Raw genomic sequence first — 20,421 nt, 5'->3', positions numbered from 1 at the left:
ACCTAACAGCCAGTGATTCCTTCTACCTTCCATCCCCGAAGACCCGATCTGCGCAAGAACGTCCTCGGTCAGCTGCATTGGGCCGAACGGTCAACTCCTGCCTCATAGTGTGATGCTGCTCTACCCAAGAGCTGGTGCTGGGCAAACACCACGACTACCGAGTGACGTCTACCCTGTTTCCACATCTTCATCAGAGACGAGGCCATGACAAATTAAATTATTAGTGTTTGGTTTTAGTAACAATTATATATATATATATATATATATATATATATATATATATATATATACATATATATATAGCTATGAAAGTTTAGAGTCTAGAATTATGTTTGATATACTACTTATCATTTGCATCTATATATTACAAGCAGATTTAAACACAACACAAAGACATTTTCATAATTTTATTTCAGCTAAGTATACAATTTCACCTAACAGATGAACCTAACCTAAAAATAACACTTGATAGCTAAAAAAAGTTTTTAAAATTTTAGTTTTGCCAAATAATTAAAATAAAGCTAACTGAAATTGTTAAAATAAAATAGATATGTATTTTGTTTTTAATTTTTCACAATTAATAAATAATACACCATTCTAGGTACCCGAATATTATAATATAATGCTCAACATTTCACTTATTTGTTACATATACCTATAAAACTTAGGTTTCTATGAACATAAATAATTTCAAATAATATTGTGTATGTTAATAAAAATATTTTTCATTCTTATGTACTGTTGTTGTAGACTGGTTGACTAGTCCCTTAAGTTGCTTCGGTATTGCCGGCTACTCAGGGGTTCGGTAGAGGGGGGTTCGGGCCACGTGGCCGAGGGATATAGTTACCAGAATTAAAAGAAAATCAAATACAGTTTCCAGGTCCTTTATACAGATTTGGGCAAACACTTTACATGGGGCTGCCGTGGATCCGCCTGTGACAATATCTATAGGGCGTAGCCCAGTTCTGCGCACTTTTATTATACTGAAATACGGAATGTCCCGCCCAAGTATCAAAGACTTAAACACACAATGACTCAAGTTCAATATGATATCTGACCAACTGTACAACATATTGACTGGGGAGACACGTAAGAAAACAATACTTGTGACGGCGAACGTCCAATTTACAAAAATACTCCACGACTCGCAAAACTTGAGTACAGAACACGTGTAAGAAAATGGCTATGACTAAGACGTGACTGGAAAACAATGCGACCGAAAAACTGAGGTTACTTCCGCACGGCACAGCTCAAAGCTACTGATGATACCGCGACCGTTCGAGTCCTCTCTTACCATCCCGGAGCGACGTCGCTCACACGTCCGCTGCCTCTCAAGCTGGGTCCACGACTGCCTGTCCCACCAGCGCGGAGCAACGCCGCTCCTGTGACCGCTGCCTCTCGAGTCCAGATGACGACTACTCTCCTCCTCCGCCTGGCGCGCCCGAGCGCCCGCATCTCTCTCCTCTGCCATGAGCCCGCAGAACACGCTTATTGGTCACAGGCGGAGACCACGGCCTAGGCGCCTGGTGAACAAATACAACTATGACACGTACATAAAATTCAAATTAAAAAAATTATTTACAATTAATAAAAACAAAAAATATATACAATAAAAATTTAACGTCAAATCCTTAACAGAAAGTTGCGCGTCGCACAGCACCACACTCCTGATGCACTTATAATGCAAGAGAGGGCGCTGACAAGGCATAACGGCCTGAAGGAGCCGGGGAGACACTTCGGTAGACGTCACACTGTATTTATTTATAAACTTAATTTAATATGAACCAAAAACGAAGAAAATAAAATGGCCACCGCTTTTAATTGAATTTTTAACGAACTCTCATAAAGTTAAACTATGCTTAGCTACCTGAAGTTAATGAAACACAAGAAATATATGGGAAGTGGACAATTTTAACAGTTTTTTTTAAGGGTTAGGTAACTTAAGCAAGTCTTAGTTAAACAGTGTTTAACGACAGCATGGTTAAATGGGCCCCTAGTATTAATATATTAAAGTTAAATATTCTCGATTCTGATTTGTGTATTGATTCTTGTTTACGAGCTGAAATTTTGAAAATTTTAACTTTCAAATGTAGCCATGTGTCTGGTTTTTCAAGTACAGTTGCATAACCCATTTACCCATAAATAAAAATGTTACACTAAATAAATTATTAATCAACAACGATTACAAATAGAAACCCATTTCTAAATGCAACGATACCTACGAATACAAAAATTAAATTGAAATAACATGGCTAACATGGCTGTTTTCTCGCCTCTTTTTATTAACTGTAATTAATGACCACTTATTCAATCATAAACTGGATATTACTCTAATATGTTCTCGTTGGTGTACACTTTAAGTTTTTTCAATTTTTAAACACACCTTGCAATGCGAGACTCCACAATTGAAAGAAGATCAAAACTTTCAGAATCCATTCTTAAATAGTGACGCTATCCCCGCTGCCTGTTTATGTTTTATAATTAAATATGAATGCTTGAAAAGATCTCAGGGTTTTTAACGGGGTTCGGCCTCGTGGCTGCAGGCAGGAATGTGTCTCGGAGTTTGAAAATTACGTTCAAAAATTACCTGGGCTGTTTAGGCCACCCAGGACGCCTTGTAAATGACTAACAAACAGATTACCGAAACACTGCACTTTATTCAACGTTGATACACTGATTGGTCCTGTTACTGGCCGCGTCCGTTGTCGAACCGCTGTGACACACGTATACACGTGGGCGAACAAATACGCGCGACCAGGGTAGATTGCAAAGTGAAATCAACGGGTTGAAGCGGTGGCTACGTGTCTCTGAGTAAGATTCAGCATACAGTCACAGAATTATGGTTGCAACAAATTATGTAGAAAAGTAAACGAATTGCGGAAACCCTGTGATTAGGGCGGTTTGCAGTCTAGCCTGCGACAAAAACTAAAGTCTCGAAAAGTTATGCGATCACGTTAGTGAGCGACGTACGCGTAAAGTCTCAATGCGTGGCAAGATAGTCACTTACAACACACGTTACCAATTACACTAAAACACGAAGAAAGTTACAATATGAAAGTTATTCAGTCTTTCACAAGATTCTCGACGATAACAATTAATTGGCTACTGAAGCCGAAAACTGCGTGCCAATATTACGCTGTCCTTCAACTGGACATGGCCTTACGTATTAAGTTAAAGATCCCTGTAGGGAATTATTATTAAGTTAAGAATCGCACGAAGTATCGTGAGATTGAAGTGGGGTCGGCGCCGAGCTGATTGAAAGGTTTGTAGAAACTTACACTATTGCTGAAATGTTGAAGAGAAACTAGGAGTGCTGGCCCGACGTTCGCGGAGCGTCCGACCCCTGAGAGCCCCCGACGAAGACTGAGCGCGAGACCGCCCGGCGGCCTCGCGCCTAAACGCGTGGAACGCGGGGAAACCGACCCGACCAGTTTTTGACTTAGAAACAAATTATACAACATATGCTTATAAGACAATTAGACATAATTTCCCTTACATGAACCCTTCTTTTAAATTGTTATTAATTTGGTTGTTCTAATTAACAAAATAATCAAGTGTTTAGTTAGGCGTATTGCCACACCCGGCCGGGCGCTGTCGTCGTCGCGGCGTTCGTTGCGGTGCACTTTCTTACACTTTGTGAAGATCACGCTCGGGCGTGTTCGTCGCACTTCGGAGCCAGTGTTGTTGTTGCATAACGACCTTTGCGGACCAGAGGGAGCACCGGCGGTTGGCGTCAATAGTTCTGAAATGAATCGGCATCTTCGTATCGAAGTTCATGACAAAAAGGGGTAAAACACCTTTTGTTTGCCGGGAAAGTATCCACTGTCTCGTCCACCATCTGCGTTTCCTTTTCTTAGATTTCTCTTATAGTTTACTGACACTTGCTACAATTGCATTTACAGCTTCAGCTTTTGAAACACTTTAATGCTTACTTAGTGCAGGCATTGCAAACACCTGGATAACGTAAATTTTAAACTGTATATGATTACAATATACCTAAATTTGAATATAACCTACTAAAAAAAGCCCACGTTCCTTGACCCAAATATTTATTTTTATTCTAAATACTGTCATTTACTGTTTTCTACAGAATGTTTGGTAAAACGAGCTCACTCAAAGAAAATTGATAGTGTGAAATGACTTCAAATATAATTTACAGTGCTCATCAAATAATATTGAATACAATATATTTGAAGACGTATTTCATCCAAAATCACCCTTCAAATTTTGTTGTCCAATATATTGGAGACAATATATTTGACAGTGTGACAGGGTCTTAAACGATAATCATAAATCATTCTATAAGTTTACATAGAGTCATACATGAATATTTCTTAATTCTTAATTCTTTATTTTGATTATAAACTCTGTTTAAGGTGCGGTGCTATCATGTGTTTGGGTCCCTAATAAGGCATGGGTGTGAAATTTACATGCGGATATATGATTGTTACCGGAATAAATATAGCGATCGCATACGAAAGAAATGAATCTGTTGCCGTGTGATTTTGCACCGCAGGCCATCCAATATTTCAAAAAAGTAATAAAAATATGTAGATAAATATTTATATTTGTCATTTGTTTTCGTTGAGATGTTGCATGCTGCAAGGAAGAATTTTGAATGTAATAATTATTTTAAGAACAGATTTTAGTCTGTGAATAATTGATATTGTAAGTATATGTTATTATTGGTTAGAATTAATAATACCATGCATAAGTCTTATTCGAAAAATTTTGTGTGTGCAATGGGGAATGCTTAACCTTGCAGAAAGAGTTTTTTTTTGTGTTATGTATTTTTATTACACTTGACATTGGTGTAATGTGTTGAGGAGGCTAAATGTTTGCACTTATAACTGAAGTAAATAGTTTTTAGGTGGGATCAGTTACATAATTTGTAAAATGGTTGTTAAAGTATTACAATTGCATGAAAATTCCTTCATAATCTGGACACAATTATGGTAGTACTCAGACATCATGGCTTTTTAGAACGGAAAGAAAAAATCGGAATACATGGTTTTTGCACACTGCACGTCCCTAAATTGACTCCGAAGGGATGGTTTCGTAATTCCTACTAGTTGGTGAAACAATTAATTTTTTATATCGTACATTACAATATCTGTGCTTTTAAATTGCTGCCACCATTCATTGCTTACCTCCAAAAAATAGGAATATATGTTTTCCATATACTTGAAAAGTTCCGGAATAAACCCGGAAAGGAAAGTTTCCTAATTCCTATTGGTTTGTGAAAAAATAACAGTTACAGCTACCATTACAATACCTATGTATTCACGCAATTGCCAATATTCATTCTTTACCCTGTGGGGGTTTTTTAAATTTTTTTGGAGAACTTTAGACAATTTAGATGTTTTTTCTTAATGAAATTTGTTTAGACAAGTACTTAATAACTATTACAATTGTAAGGAATTTTTAATGCTTATATTTCATGTTTGTTGTTTTATTAGAATAACTAATTGTATTACAAAATGTATGTTATTCCATGCCAGATCATTCAGCCAAGATACACATTGTCCACCCCACCATATCAGATTTGGATGAAATTTTGTACATGGTATCTTCAGGCAAACATAAGAACCCATATTCTTCATTTTTGGATTAGTGGCTCTAGTTTGGAATTTAAAGCCTTTCAAAGTTTCCCTCTGGTGGAATTCTTTTAATCCGCAACCAAATTTGAATGACACATCTTGCTTCAACTTACTTTTGTTATAAGAGTTATTAATGTAGAATCATGAAATTCACCATACTTATTCAGAATTTTACGTACATTTCAAATATCACTCTTAAAATGTAATTGAATGCCCATAAGTACGTGGAATTTATGTTAGAAGTGTAAAAAATTAATTACCAAAAATTGTCAACATCAGTTCAGTAATCCTATTGTAACATTTTTTTATTAATCTGTACAATCTTGGGCTTGAAACCATTAGAAAGAGCACAAAAATTGGTACAAAACGGTGAAATAAAATTTGAGTATAGCAAATGTGTTCGCTGAAGTCTTAGAACTTAAAAACTGTTTTTTTTTTCTTTTTTTTTTTCTACCTTTGGGGTGTTCAGCTTTTCACCCTTACCCCACCTAAAAAATTTTTTTGTTTTTAGAGTTTTTGTTAACTGTACATACAGTTTATATAAATAAAATAAAATTACAGAATTCCAGTAGTAAAAGCTTAGCCTGGTAGCTGTGCTAATGAAAAATGAATTTTTTATGATACCGGTGTCACTTGATGTTGTAATAACCTGAAGTAGGCCTACTTTAAGTTCTTTATCATTGTAATCTATGAAGAAGCTGATTCCATTTTGACCAGTTTGTTGTAATTTTTCTCTCACTCATGGATTTCAGTTTATAATGCACTCTTCCAACCTGAGTCTTAAGTTGCGGAACATCAACAATGCAATTAATGTTGACTAATGGCACCCAGCATGAATCTTCCTGGCCATAATTACAATGTTCTGGCCAGTAAAATAATTTAGCGGGCCAATGAGGATGCATTAACTTAATCATTGGATATTCATATTATTTTTCAAGCACTAACCCAATATTACATTTATCATCATAAAACGAACACGCATACGAATTGTTTTTAATTTTGAGGCGCTCTGTTTTTTCGGTCAAAGTGTAATCTAACGAAAAATTCTCATCAGAGCTAATTTGATTAACTGCTATTATAGTTTTAGATAGTGGGATGACATAGTGCAAGGGCCTTGTTCCAGACACAGTTGTGAACTCTGAGAAACGCTTGTTAAGCTTTTCTTCCACTGCGTGAACATCATCATCTGTGATCAGCGGAACTTAATTTTAGAAAAGTATTCATTGCAAAATTGAAACATCTGCTCAGTTGTCAAAATTTTATCTTTAGACGGTCTTTGCAAGCCCACACTAGATACTGTCCTTTTAACACATCCTCCAACACATCACAAGCTGTTTTACCATGACTTGTTGCATAAAAGGTCCAAGAAGCTTTTAAATCAATCTTCCAAGTGATAGCAGAGGTTGACCAAACTTTTAAAATTCTTGTATTGTGCTGCACAACCATCTGTGATGTACTCCACTTGATTAATGTAAGGAATTGTTTATGAATTAGTAAGCTCAATCTTCTTTAAATCTCATATACAAAGAAAATATTATGGTTTAGGTGATCTGAGATAACTCACAAAGACATATTACATGTTTCTCCATACTTTCTGAAGTATAGAATTACTGGATGTAATGTGCAAGCATAACGCACCCAATAATATGACAGAATTTCATCTTGGATAACAAAAGCAGCCAGTTTCTTCAAAAGCAGATCAATAAACTCACACAAAGGAAGGACCAACATTTGTAAATGGCTGTGATCAGTAGTTACCCATTGTGAAAACTGAATTTCATCAAAGTCAGTAAAAATGTTTCTTACGTATTTATTCTTGTACTTTTTCAGAATTTGGAAAGTTAGGACATATTTTTAACATGCAATCACAGTTTTCACTATCACATACCAATTGATAAGGTCTTTAGCTTTGATTTTTATTAATTCATAGCACTTAAAAGAAAGATTGGATTCTGGTGTATTGAGCAAACCCAGACCTAATGTGTATAGCTGTGACACACCATTTCGGCCGCAGCTAACAGAATTTAGAAAATCCTACTTTATCACAAGGAAATTTCTCTCTGTATGCTGTGCGTAGTTCCTTAAGATTGCAGGGTATTAGGCGCTTTTGTTCATAAAAATTTTTGTGTACACTAACCTTATCTTTGGCACCTGGCATTAGTCTGCTTTCATCTGCTTCATAAAAATTGGTAACTTTTTCAACAACTTCAACAAAAAAATTTTTGGTCCTTGCAAAGGCTCAGTATATGAAAGAGTTCCTTTTACTTTCACCAACTAGCATGATTTTCTTGCTATGTACTCAGAAACATTGAATTCTGCTGGAATTTTCTTTTGTGACCAGTAATTAGGTTCAACTGATAAAATGTGTTACTTCTTCCTTATGGATGTTGCATATTTCAATTTTTCTTTCATAAGACTGATTAGAAAAATTAAGTCACTTGCATTCCTCTTAATAACTGACTGCAATTCATCTTCTGGTAGCTTAAAAACTGCTGCTACTTCACTTTACTTTTGAATTTAGCTATTTTTCTTTTACCATACACTAATTTTGAACACTTTGAAAGTCCTTTTAATTTTAAGGGTGATACATCAAGAGTACTCATGCGTAAATTCATATCTTCCTTGTCAAATGGTGTAGTGTCACTAAGGTCTTCCTTCGTAGGTGTAAGCCTGTGAGGGTCTGGGCCTTCCTCTCCTTTAGAATTATTATGTAAATTTTCAAACTTTTGTTCTTGAAAGAACTTCGTCCTAAAGTTGGAATACAGCTTTTGTCCAGGAACTAACAAAACACTAGCTTTCCTTTTTATATCTTTGGCCATTTGAAGAGATATAGGTCTTATGCTACTTTGTATAGACCTTTTATGTTTCTTTGCTGTGTCACAGCATTTTTAAAAGCTTCCCTATAATATTTAATGTGGTGTGAACATATACTTGAATTTGAATGAAATGTGAATCCATCTATCCTCCAAAGCAGAATTTCTTTTTCTTCATTAGGAAGTTCAGAAATTATCTTCTTGTCTGTGTATGTATTTATATGATACACAGAATTAATAAAAAGACCTACACTAAACTTTTCATATAAACTGGTAGCCATTGTAGATTATAAAAAAAACTTTCGGTTTTACCCACTTCAGTCAGAAAATACAAAGCAAATAACTTATCAAAAATAAATAATCAAAACCAGCTACATGTTAACACTCAAACATTAACAGTCATAGATTAAAAAATCCCAGACAACTTGTTGAAGTACACAGAAAAATAGCAGCTGCTAAGACTCCCATACACTGGATAACCTGTGACTGGCTAATATTTTCTATGAGATCACCCTACAGTAAACATACAGATGATGCAATATATTACATCATCTACATTAAAACAATATTATGCAAACTGATTAAGTCAAAAAAACATTAATTGTACCATAACTATTCTTCAGACATTTTCTTCTCCCTTTCATTTGTATTTTTTATATATAGGCCTACAGTATATTAAATGTGCATTTCCAACAAGGCTAAATCATTATTTCAAACATTTTTGTAATAAAAATATTACTACATATTTGCTTTTACATATACAAATTATTTTGTATACATAACTGATTTATCTTAACCACTTCTTTCACAAAGATCTTACTTTTATAAAGAAGGGAAATAAATATTCACAAATTTTATTTCACTATTTTGTAGAAAATTTTGTACTCTTTCTAATGGTACCAGGCCCAAGATTGTAAAGATTAATAGAATAATTTTATAATAGGATTACTGAACTTATGTTTACAGTTTTTGGTAATTCATTTTTTCCACTTCTAACATAAATGGCACGTACTTCTGGACATTTAATTACATTTTACGAGTGATATTTAAAATCTACATAAAATTCTGAACAAGTATGGTGATTTCCACAATTCTACATTAATATAACTCTTATTACAAATGTAAGTTGAAGCAAAATGTGACATTGACTTAAGTTGTGGATTAAAAAAATTCCACCATTCAGAGAGAAACTTTGAAGGGCATAAAATTCCAAACTAGAGCAAATATTTAAAAAATGAGATATAGTTCTTATATTTGTCTGAAGATACTGTGTACCAAATTTATCCAAATCTGATATGGTGGGGTGAACAATGTGTATCTTGGTTGGATGATATGGCATGGAATGCCCCTACATTGCATTTAAAGTACCTACGTACTATTTTCAGTCACGCAACAGACAATTCTAATGGGAGGCAAAAATTTGAATAGAATTGCTAATATCGTACATTTTTATAAGGTATACGTGCTGTGCACTGAAGTTGCTGGCACATGGAATTTTGCAGTCTCTCCAAGGAATTCTTCGATTACAGCCGTTGTATACGAGGGAAAAGAAAAAAAAAACGGACTGAGAGCACGCTGCATTTCGTAGATAGACGTATTAGAGAGTTCTCCCATTAGATGGGGTTAGTAGATACCTTCACTAAACAGCTGCCCAGACGGCATCAGTTTGTTGGTTAACATTTGATCGTAGTATTGTTTTTTCTTACTGTTCTCGTGGTCCACCTTTGAAGTCATTAAAAGAACAAAGAGTTTATTTGGATTTTTGTTTCCTGCTTGAGGGATCGGCAATGGAAGCTTACCAAATGTGTCAACAGGCTTTGAAGGAGGATGCTAAGAGCCACATACAATTGTATGATTGGTTTGGGTGCTTCAAACGTGGTGAGATGAGTGTTGAAGTCCATGCTCGTTTTCTGGGCGCCCTTCAACATGTTGGAACAATGAAAACGTTAAAAAAATCTGCCAAAAAATCGAGGATTTTCTTTTCACCATCTATGAAATTTCAAAAGAGACATTTGAAGCAGATCAGCGTCGTGTTTAACTACACAGGTGTAGTTAAACGCGAGAACGAATCACTACGAACTTCAGAAAATGAAGGCAGCGTGCGGCGACGACTTTGCTGCGAATTATAAGGTTGAGAAATTCTCTTGTACCAGGACTCAGGTATGGCTGGCTGCACCATCATTTAGAGACGTTTGCACCATGAGTCGATAGCTCCGTCCCAGTGAACAATATTAAAATCACGCACGTAATTAGCGATTGATGTGTTTTTAATAATTTTGTTAGATACAACGAACTATTTCATCAAACTGTCGCACACAGGTCCAGTAGTCCTAGGAGTCCGAGTCTCGTGTCTGACTAGCAGATTAAATCGACTTTTGAAGATTAATAATCATGTGCCCAACGTAACTGAAAATACCTAGATTTGGACATAATTTGTTTTCTTTTAGACATATTCCAGAAATCTGTGTTTAGAGTCATGTTGATTACTATTGTTGAGTATTCTACCAAAATAAATATTGTTTTTATTTTATTGTGGTACTAATTATCACTAGGTTATGGTAATCATAACACAAGGCACCCAATCCCATTAAATATTTGTTTTTATTGTATGCTCATGATAATACAGAACAATTTGGTTACCATAACTTGGGGCATGTTACAGTGAGCCGTATGCTTACAGAGTTAAAGTGGCTACCCGAAGGTGGGGCCGTAAGCGTACACTGGGAAAAGGGAGGTGATTTAGGACATGTCTTGCCCTAAGTTCTTTATTGTAGAGGTTGTAGGCAGGCATGGTGAGGTAAGCAGATTGAGCGTCACACATCCTGGAGGAAAACTGCTGAACTATTATTTACCGTTAGGATGCCAAATTGTTGAAAATAAAGAATTTTTCTCTAGCCGATCTCTTGGAAATGAAAACAAATATAAAAAAACTATAAAACAATACCTACAATTCTGTAGTAATTCAGCATGGCTGTATCATAAAATCTTTTTGAAATTTTATTGTCCTGGAAAAATGACTTGCTTTATGTGAAAAAGCCATTTTATAAAAAAAATAATCAACAAAAAATCTACTCTAGATATTACTATTTTTAATGAACAAAGGATTCACTATTTGCTTCAACTGTGTAAAAAAAATAGTTTCGGGAGCATTATAAGAGGTCTTAATTACATGAAACTAACAAGATTTGCTGCTTTAACAAAATCCCAGTAGAATCGTAATGCCTTGTTTACAGAGAAAATAATTCAATTTTAATGATTTCTGTTTTTCGTAGCAATAAGAATGTCTAAAAATTTGGTTCTTTTTAAAAGTTGGGTAACGGCGGCTTTGTAAATTTCTGGAATGATGTAAGCTGAAAAACTCTGTTAATCCACAATTTTTTGTTTCAAGTACTATACTGACTGTTATGCTTCACATCAATTAAAGCTTGTATAGGACCTGGCGGTAGGTGTCAAATGTTCACCATTACATCATAATACATTGATAATGACTTAATGCTTTTGAGATAAATATTCTCTTTAGAGGAAGTCGCATAACAACAGTGCTTAATCGCCACAGCACTGATGTGGCCAGTAGTTGGTGGGGGTGGGGGGACAGTGAGAGGAAATCTTAACTTTTTTAAATGTGCCACGTGGGCAGTGTCACACCCTGGGTCGAGTGTAGCCAGTTCACCATGCCTGATAAATAACATTGCTCCACCAATCACCGAATGTAAGCTCTTCCAATGAGCCTCTTGTCATACCTTACTTTAACACTGGGTGTCTTAAAGCCAGCCTTACACTGCAGTCTCAGATAGGGCAATCCTCCTCCTTTACCTCAACATTATGCCTCGCACTACTCACTCATCCGCCACAAATATGATACCCAGATGTTTCTGTCCCCGATGCACCAATCTTCGCACACAGTCTGCTGCTCGCCGTCCACTATCGCTCGCCAAGGGGTCGCTCGACCTCTTCACTTCAATGTCCTCGCAGTTCGCTCCGAGTATCTGCTGGTATCGCCACCAGCCAGCAAACACACAGCACTCACAGTAAACCCACATCAATCACTACAAGCACACAACACTTACCTATCTCACTCCCACACTACTCACTGCAGGTTAGACTCCATCTTAAATACCTTTGAGTCCCGACCTGGAAAGATCTCAGAGCCTCACCAGAATCCCAGACTTACCACTCGAAGCTCCGAGAACAGTGACGTCCTAGTTACGCCACTTCATGCAGACTGGGCTCTGAGAATGTGCTGAACATTCGAGAGACGGGGAGAGAGGCGCAGCTCCTAATTGTATTACCGCAGAGGGATGGGCACTATCTGTCTGGAAGGTGGAATGCCCTCTGGATCTCTTGCTGCGCTGGCTGGCCTGCCTTGTTGTCGTTTCGCCATATTTAGAAAATTAATCTGTGATTTAAGAAATTAAGAATGTTTTTGTTTTGGCAATAAAACAATGGACTTTCAGTTGCTTCAGCTTTTCACAATTTTTTTTCTGTAAAACTACTGTAATAGGTCTACATATTGCCAGAATTACTTTTTAGGAAAATTGATTATTCCATGTAAATTTGGTTTTTGAAAACCCAAAAAAATTAAAGTTTTGTCAAATTTTTGAGTTTCCCCCCCTTAAAGATATTGTCATGGGGCTCATTGGAACTATACCACTCTGTAGTTCAATATAATAACTACAAAATAAAAATCAATGGAATCCGTTAAATAGTTTTTAAATGCCGCTCATTTGAAAAAAGTGCTTTTTTTCACCTTTTTTTGATTTTGAACCAACTTCAAAAGGCTATAACATGGGTAAAAAAAAATTTGTGACAAAATCCTTTTAGCACACTTCTTGTCTCCACTGGTGGTAACTGCTGTAATGTTTTTAACAAATCCTTGATGGTGACCTGACACATTTTCTTGCTAACTGCCTGAATTGAGGTGGAATGGCTCAGGCAAAAAATCATTTTAAAATGTTTTATATATAATTTTGTACTCTGAAAGAATAATATATTTTCCATACAAAATTTTTATTTAAATCTATATTGGTAATGAAAATAATTTTTTTTCCCTAAATTAGCTGGTTTAAAATTAAATGACTCAATTTTTAAGTAGTGTAATTTATTGAAAGATTTTTTGTTTTTGTTTTATGAGATGTGGTAACAGTTATGACTGCAGTAAAATTCACAGTTCACAGGATTTAATTTTTTGTTATTGGTAGGTTTGAAAAATTGTTCACTAGATATTTTTAGGGTTTTTTTTTTTGGGTTGGGGGGGGGGGGGGGGGGGGAGGCAAATTATTTGCCCCGAGCCTTTATTTTTTCATGACAGCCCGGTATAATTGTGTTAAATTGTAGCATATGCTTTATATTTTCTGTATTATCTTCAAAAGTGACCTAAGTGAACTTTAAGGCACATTCATGTCTTAAACATTATAATATTGACTATTGTGTGGCAGCACTTAACCTTTTATTAAACAAGTTGTGTCTTCTGACTTCTGAAATCTAGTTTCTATCAGATGTTCTTTGTGTGGCCTCACCATTTCCTTGTTGAGATTTCTGTCACTTATTATTATTTTTAATTGAGATGAAGACTTTTGTTGCTTAATTTTTAGAAATCTCATCACCGTTCTTGTAATTCAGCGTCCGCCAATGATAAAATAGTTGCCAAATAACAGTGTAAGGAATAACCATTAGTTGTGGTTCACACCAAGAAGTGGGTAGTGGATGGAGGATGGCAATTCTGTCAATGATGTGTCCACATACCAAATTGTCATGTGTTCAGTGTTTAAGATTCATAGTATCAGTTTTGTCTGTAATGAAGAGAGATTTAAATTTATTAATATTAGTGTTTGATTTAGCATATGGTAATAAGTTAAAAATTATGTTATTAATTTTGTCATCTATCATGATGATGATGATGATGATGATGATGATGATGATGATGATGATGATGATGATTATGATGATACCATTATATAGGGTTTACCCCTGAGCAAGCAGGGATAAATTTTTGGACTTTCTGTACTGTTAATTTATTTGCCATCTAGGTGTCTTGGATGTTAGTGAATATTTTACTTTTTTTGCATTCTTATATTCCCATTTATTTACACAATCACTAGAGATCTTTGCCAATTTGGTATGGTACTTGATATTCTTCTTATTCTCACCTGGATTTTAAGTCTGTATCTTATTTCCTACTTATGTTTTGCTAAAAAAAAGTCCATGTACCACTCAATAAGTTTGGTTGCATCCATTTATTTTTAATGGAAAATATTAAAAATGTGGCAGATATACAAACTCAACTGTCTGTGAGTGGCAAAATTCAAGCTTTTACCAAGATTTTTTTTTTGCAAATCCAAATCAGAGGAATTACAGAAAACTAAGTGGTTATCATAAATGTCTAAGAAGTTTGATTACTGCATGTGGTTGTGCAAGCACTGTTTTATTCAACTGCTTGGCCAAGTCTTAACTTTTGATGAATCTAGTAGTGTCCTTAATATTTATAAGCCAATGTTTGTGATTATTATAACATTGAGTGTTTATTTTTTTCAAAATTAAAAACTAGTTAATGGTTTGATGCTACTTCAATTTGTCACCTCACAGTTCAGAATAATTTAGAAAGTTTTAGAGTTATAGAGTAATGTGCTTATAAGTTAAAAATTTGGCTAACTTTAATATTGGTTGATTTGTTCACAGTGTAGGTGTCTGTAGTCATCAGTAGCTGGTCATGGGGGATATGCCAGGTGTTCGCACAAGGCTGCAAGAAAAACGCATGACCTTATCTGATTTATCACCCAAAAAATCTTTACGGAACACTGAAAAAATCATTAAAAATGATCGAGTGTTGCGTAGATCTCGTCAGTCCTCTTCTCCAAAGGCTATTGGTAAAAAAAGTAAAATAGATGTTACTGCACAAAATAAAATATCTGAAGTTGTGACAGATAGCAGTAATGATACCTGTGATGAAGAAAGCCAAGGAAACAAATTTGTAAAAAGCAGCCCAAATAAAACTGATTTGATTGAAAACATCCGTAAGTCTCCTAGAGGAAAAACAAAAAGCCAACCGAAAAAAGATATAATTCATGGATTTTCTTCAAATGAAAATCCTGTTCCAGCAAAGCCAAACACACCTTCTCGTTGCTCCGTGCGATTGCTAAGGGCTAGGTTGAGTTTATCAGAAAGTAAGATAGATAAAAAAAATACATCTGCAAATAGATCATCACTGCATACTGATGGTTCAAGAAAATTTTCTCATACTAGTATAAGCTCAATGAAAGCCAAACCCAATGAAAGGAAAATGCCAAGGAAATCTCAGAAAAGAAAGGTAAATTATACTTCTGACTCAGATAGTTTTGAGAAGAGGTCTTCTGAAAAAGAAAAAACTTCACCCTACAAAATTTCCTCAAGAAAATCACCAAGAAAAAATGACCTTGTACAACAAGACGAGATTAATTCAAGTATTGGGCCTTCCAATGAAAAACCTGTTGTGACAAGAAAATTATTTTATGAAAATTCTAATGCTTCAGACAACATGAGCATTACAGTGAGAGATGGCAAAGAAGAAACATCAGAAAAGCTAACTACTGATATTACACCCACAGGAACAGTTAGAAGACATCAGAAAAACCTCAACTATTCTCAGAGTTCAGATTCAGAGGATGGGAGAAATAGCCCACTAGACACTGCTACGTCAGTTGTGAAGTCGTCTACAGAAGAAAACAACTCCGTGACAGCATCACAGAGGCTATCTCCTGATAGTACCTCTGTGGGTAATACAGGAAGCTTGCAGTCTACTCCATGTAAGAAAAATAGTTCTGAATATGAATATTCTTCAGAAGGAACTTTTGAAGTAATTACAGAAAAGGCCTCGGAAGAAAGCAAAATTTCTCTGAGACTAAATCATGAGAATTCTGATACTCAAAAAAATTTTGGCAATGGAAACAAATCTAATAACCTAGAAATATCTGATTTTGATGATGCAATTAGTAATGAAAATCTTGTTTTAGGATTAAATAATGCACCCATGACAAAATGCAATATCACAGAAGACAAAAAGTTATGTTTAAATGAGGATAAATCCAGTATTCAAAAACAGGCCTCCTGTGAAAAAAATGTTTCAGAGGTTAATGAAAGTGATGAGGATGAATTAACTTTGCAATCTTTTATCTCTACGCGTGGTGCTAACAAACTGGTTGAAACAAGTGCTTTTGAGAGTATTGCGCCAGCAGAAAGTGGCCATTCAAAAGATAAAATGGCTAATGCTGACCAAGGTATATCTCATTCTCCAAACAGTCCATGTTTCACTCCAAAGAGTCCATTACAGTCTTCAAAGAGTCCATTACAGTCTTCAAAGAGTCCATTACAGTCTTCAAAGAGTCCATTACAGTCTTCAAAGAGTCCATTACAGTCTTCAAAGAGTCCATTACAGTCTTCAAGGAGTCCATTACAGTCTTCAAAGAGTCCATTACAGTCTTCAAAGAGTCCATTACAGTCTTCAAAAAGTCCATCCCCATTTTCAAAGAGTCCATTACAGTCTTCAAAGAGTCCATCCCCATTTTCAAAGAGTCCATCCCCATTTTCAAAGAGTCCATCCCCATCTTCACAGAGTCCATCCCAGTCTTTAAAGAGTACATCCCAGTCTTCAAAACCAGAGTCTTCAAAGATTCCATCCCAATTTTCAAAGGGGCCAAATAAATCAGATGATTCTGCATTGTATGTATCTTTGGATACTGGATTAGTAGTTGAACATTGTAATGAAAAATCATTTTTAAAATCAGACATTAGTTATAAATCTAAGTCTTCCCCTATCCAGAGCTCTAACAATGACCATTTAGAAAAAAATGAAGATAAGAATGAAGAAAGCATCAGTCAGGATGATTCAGATTTTGGTTGTGAAGTGATGAGAAGATTAATTGAAAGAAAATCAGTTGATGAGACTGCCAAAGTGACAAACTATGTCACTCTAGATTCAGATGAAAGTTCTGAATTCACTGTCATTGAGGTACAAACCCAGGAGATTAATCATAATAGGCTAGAAGCTGTGGCTGAAAGTGTAGAAAATTATATAGAAATAAAGGGCATGTCTAAAGAAGCAGAGGATGAGAGTACTGAAGATGAAAGTGGGAATGAGAATGAAGATGATGGCATTGAAATTATTGATACAACTGTAAAAAACAACAGGGTAGAGAACAAAGAAGTAGAAGTGGAGCCAGTTAAAAAATTTGATGGTCCCTCATTATTAAATAAAGTATTGGATGATGCAAGTTTAAGTTTGCATAAAGAAAAGAAGACAAAACATAAGTTGCTTATAAAGAAGTCTGTTTCACCAAAATGTTCAAATAATAACTTTCAAAATTCATTAACAACTGGAATTTTGGAAGCAAAAACTAATAAAATTTTGCCACAAAATCAGAGTGAAATTCATAAAAACATGAAAGATAATAAAACTAGTTGTACATCTTCAGTTAGCACCACAAAAGATTTAAATAGTACCAAAAAAATTTACAAAACAAAGAATGTTGCCACAAAATGTAATTTGTCACAAAACTCTGATCCAAATTCTAAAGTGCAAAACTATCTAGATTCATTCCACCAGCTAGCAAAGAAATTAAAGAAAAAAAAAAATATTGCAGCCTCTAATGTTTTGGAACCTATTATTGATATTTCTTCATCTGATAGGGAAGAGATTGTTGATTTGAACACAATGCTAAAGCATTCTGATACGAACACTATAAAATCAAAAGTGAACAGCAAATCGTCCGTAAGTGGCTCTAGAAATTTACCAGAAAGTGTTAGTGCTAAATCACATATTCAGGGTAAGCACGGTTTGGTCAGAACAGAAACAAAGTGTGTGGAAGACTTGGAGTCAGATTCTGATGCAGAATCAAGGAAGAGGATACATCAGAAGGCAGAGATGATGATTGCAGAGTACGTGGCAGAATCCGCAGGGTCAAACTCGAAGCATGCAACCAGTGACGATGCAGAAGTCTTTGCCAGTCTGCCAGGGAACGTTGGCTTCACTGCTCTCGGCAGGCCTGACTTGCAGTCGCAAGGGAGAATGGACAGCAGCTGGCAGCAGAAGCAACTTTTAAAAAAGCAGCGACGGAAACTTTTGGACCGGCTGAAGCAACAGAAGGAGGAGAAGGTAGGTTTTGTCAGTCACGGTGGCCATGCATTAGCATGAGCTTTCTGAAATAATTTCGTATTAAATTTCTTGTAGAATTATACTTCAGTACCACTTTTGGTTAGTTAAAATTGTTTTGAAACTTATATTGTGTGACATTGGTCCCTTGTTATTTTGTATATTTTAATCAAATGATAACAAAAACCATGCAAATACCTTTTTGGTAGACATATTTTATAGCCATTGCCTGCTATTGAATGATCGTTAAGATGGCCTCGATTCATAAAGTTACAGGCGCTCAGAAACGGTATTATTACCATAAGACAACTTATTATAGGAAAAACACTCTACAATGTTTTAAATAAAGTTTGTGACCTCCCCGGATGGTCAAATCACCATTTGATCCTCAGCGGAGCACAACTTTGACACACTCTGTGAAGAGTTGCGCTTACATAAAACAAGTTGCTAAACTTGCAAACTAAGTTTTATTCCAAAACACAGCAACTCCCCTGAACGCAGGTCCTAAATGCAAACAAAGATTGGCAGAGATACTATTAGGGAGAACTTTGTGGAACCAGGAGAAAGTGTATACTAAACCTTTACCAATTACAAGACCAATTTTAAATATTGTTATATCATGCAGAAGTTTATTAAAAATAACTCGCAATATATAAATACTTAAACTTAAATGGCTGCTACCATTAGTCATACAAATTTCTTTAAAGTCTTTAACAAAACCATTAAAATTATACATTATAATATTTTCCTAAAATATGCATTGCTAAAATACAAGTCTTGTGAGGAAACTCCCTCACACTTTGTAGTCAGATATGTGATAACTACACCTACATGTTTCACTAGATCTATTAGAATAGATGTGTAAATTTTTAGCTATCACATTGGACAACAGATTTATGGGACTTATATCATTACTGTAATATGAAATGGCATATAAGTTCATGTATCTCAATAGTAACTGTTCCACAGTTGTGTTATTCATCAGGTTGTAGCTGTATCTATCACCGAACAAATATTCAACTGAATTAATTATCATATATTTTTTGTTTTGTTTTTAAATTGAAGTAGAATTTGTACCTAATGTGGTTGATACTCAAAGAGTAAAAAGTGCATACGTTTTGACATGCTAACTTTTTCGATCTCTGTACAAGATTTACTTCCAGGCGATCTAGGTGCTCCATGTTTTAGTCACACCATCGAGCCACCGATAAGACCGCTCTGTACGTGACTGACGCTGCATCAAGATCTTGGTAACACAATGGAACGAGGTGTGGCAAGTGCGCTATCACTGCAGAAATAACCATGTATTCTGCTCAAGTGTATCAACGCCGGCTTCTGCCCGTGAGAGAACATGCCACAGCATACATAACTCTGTAGCAATATTGCAGAAAGTCTAGTTTTACACTTTCGACTCACCACCTTGAGTCAGCACGGCGATCATTTCAAGAATCTTTTCGTATGTGATCGCTTGGAGCTTTTCACGCAGGCTATCAATACAGTCAATAAGATATATTGTAAACGACGACCATTGCATTTTTACATATACGAAAGAGTTCGCGTTCCATCAAGCAGCAGTCGGATCAGCGACTGTGTGTGTCAGCTCGTCTCGAGCCTAACCCTACATGTTTAGGCATATCAAATATGGGACTCTATTTCGGAGTCGTCACTGGTGGCCCAGAAAATTCAGGACAGAGCTGGTCTCCAAATATGGTTTCGTTGAAGGAAAATGAGCAGTTACTGTGATATTTAATTTTTAATGAACTAAATGATGCAAACTGGCTGGAATTCACGAATATTTCCAGTTATATCATTGCAGTTAACAAAAATTATATTAATACCTGGATACCTTTTCGTTATTGTTGTCCCCATTGAACTACAGTATGATTAC

General features: G+C 35.6%; 1 protein-coding gene across 1 annotated transcript in view; it reads left to right on the top strand.

Moving 5' to 3' along the window:
• Positions 1-4,544: 4,544 nt before the first annotated feature.
• Positions 4,545-20,421, top strand: part of LOC134531004 (uncharacterized) — a 53,381-nt gene continuing 37,504 nt past the window's right edge. Inside the window, exons 1-2 of the mRNA XM_063366429.1 lie at positions 4,545-4,668; positions 15,089-18,536. Coding sequence (XP_063222499.1) covers positions 15,120-18,536 — 3,417 coding nt within the window. The 5' untranslated portion in view covers positions 4,545-4,668; positions 15,089-15,119. The remainder of the gene's footprint in view (positions 4,669-15,088; positions 18,537-20,421) is intronic.

Source organism: Bacillus rossius, chromosome 3 (assembly GCF_032445375.1).
Source record: "Bacillus rossius redtenbacheri isolate Brsri chromosome 3, Brsri_v3, whole genome shotgun sequence".
Taxonomy (NCBI): Eukaryota; Metazoa; Arthropoda; class Insecta; order Phasmatodea; family Bacillidae; genus Bacillus; species Bacillus rossius.
This window is presented reverse-complemented; position numbering and strand designations above follow the sequence as displayed.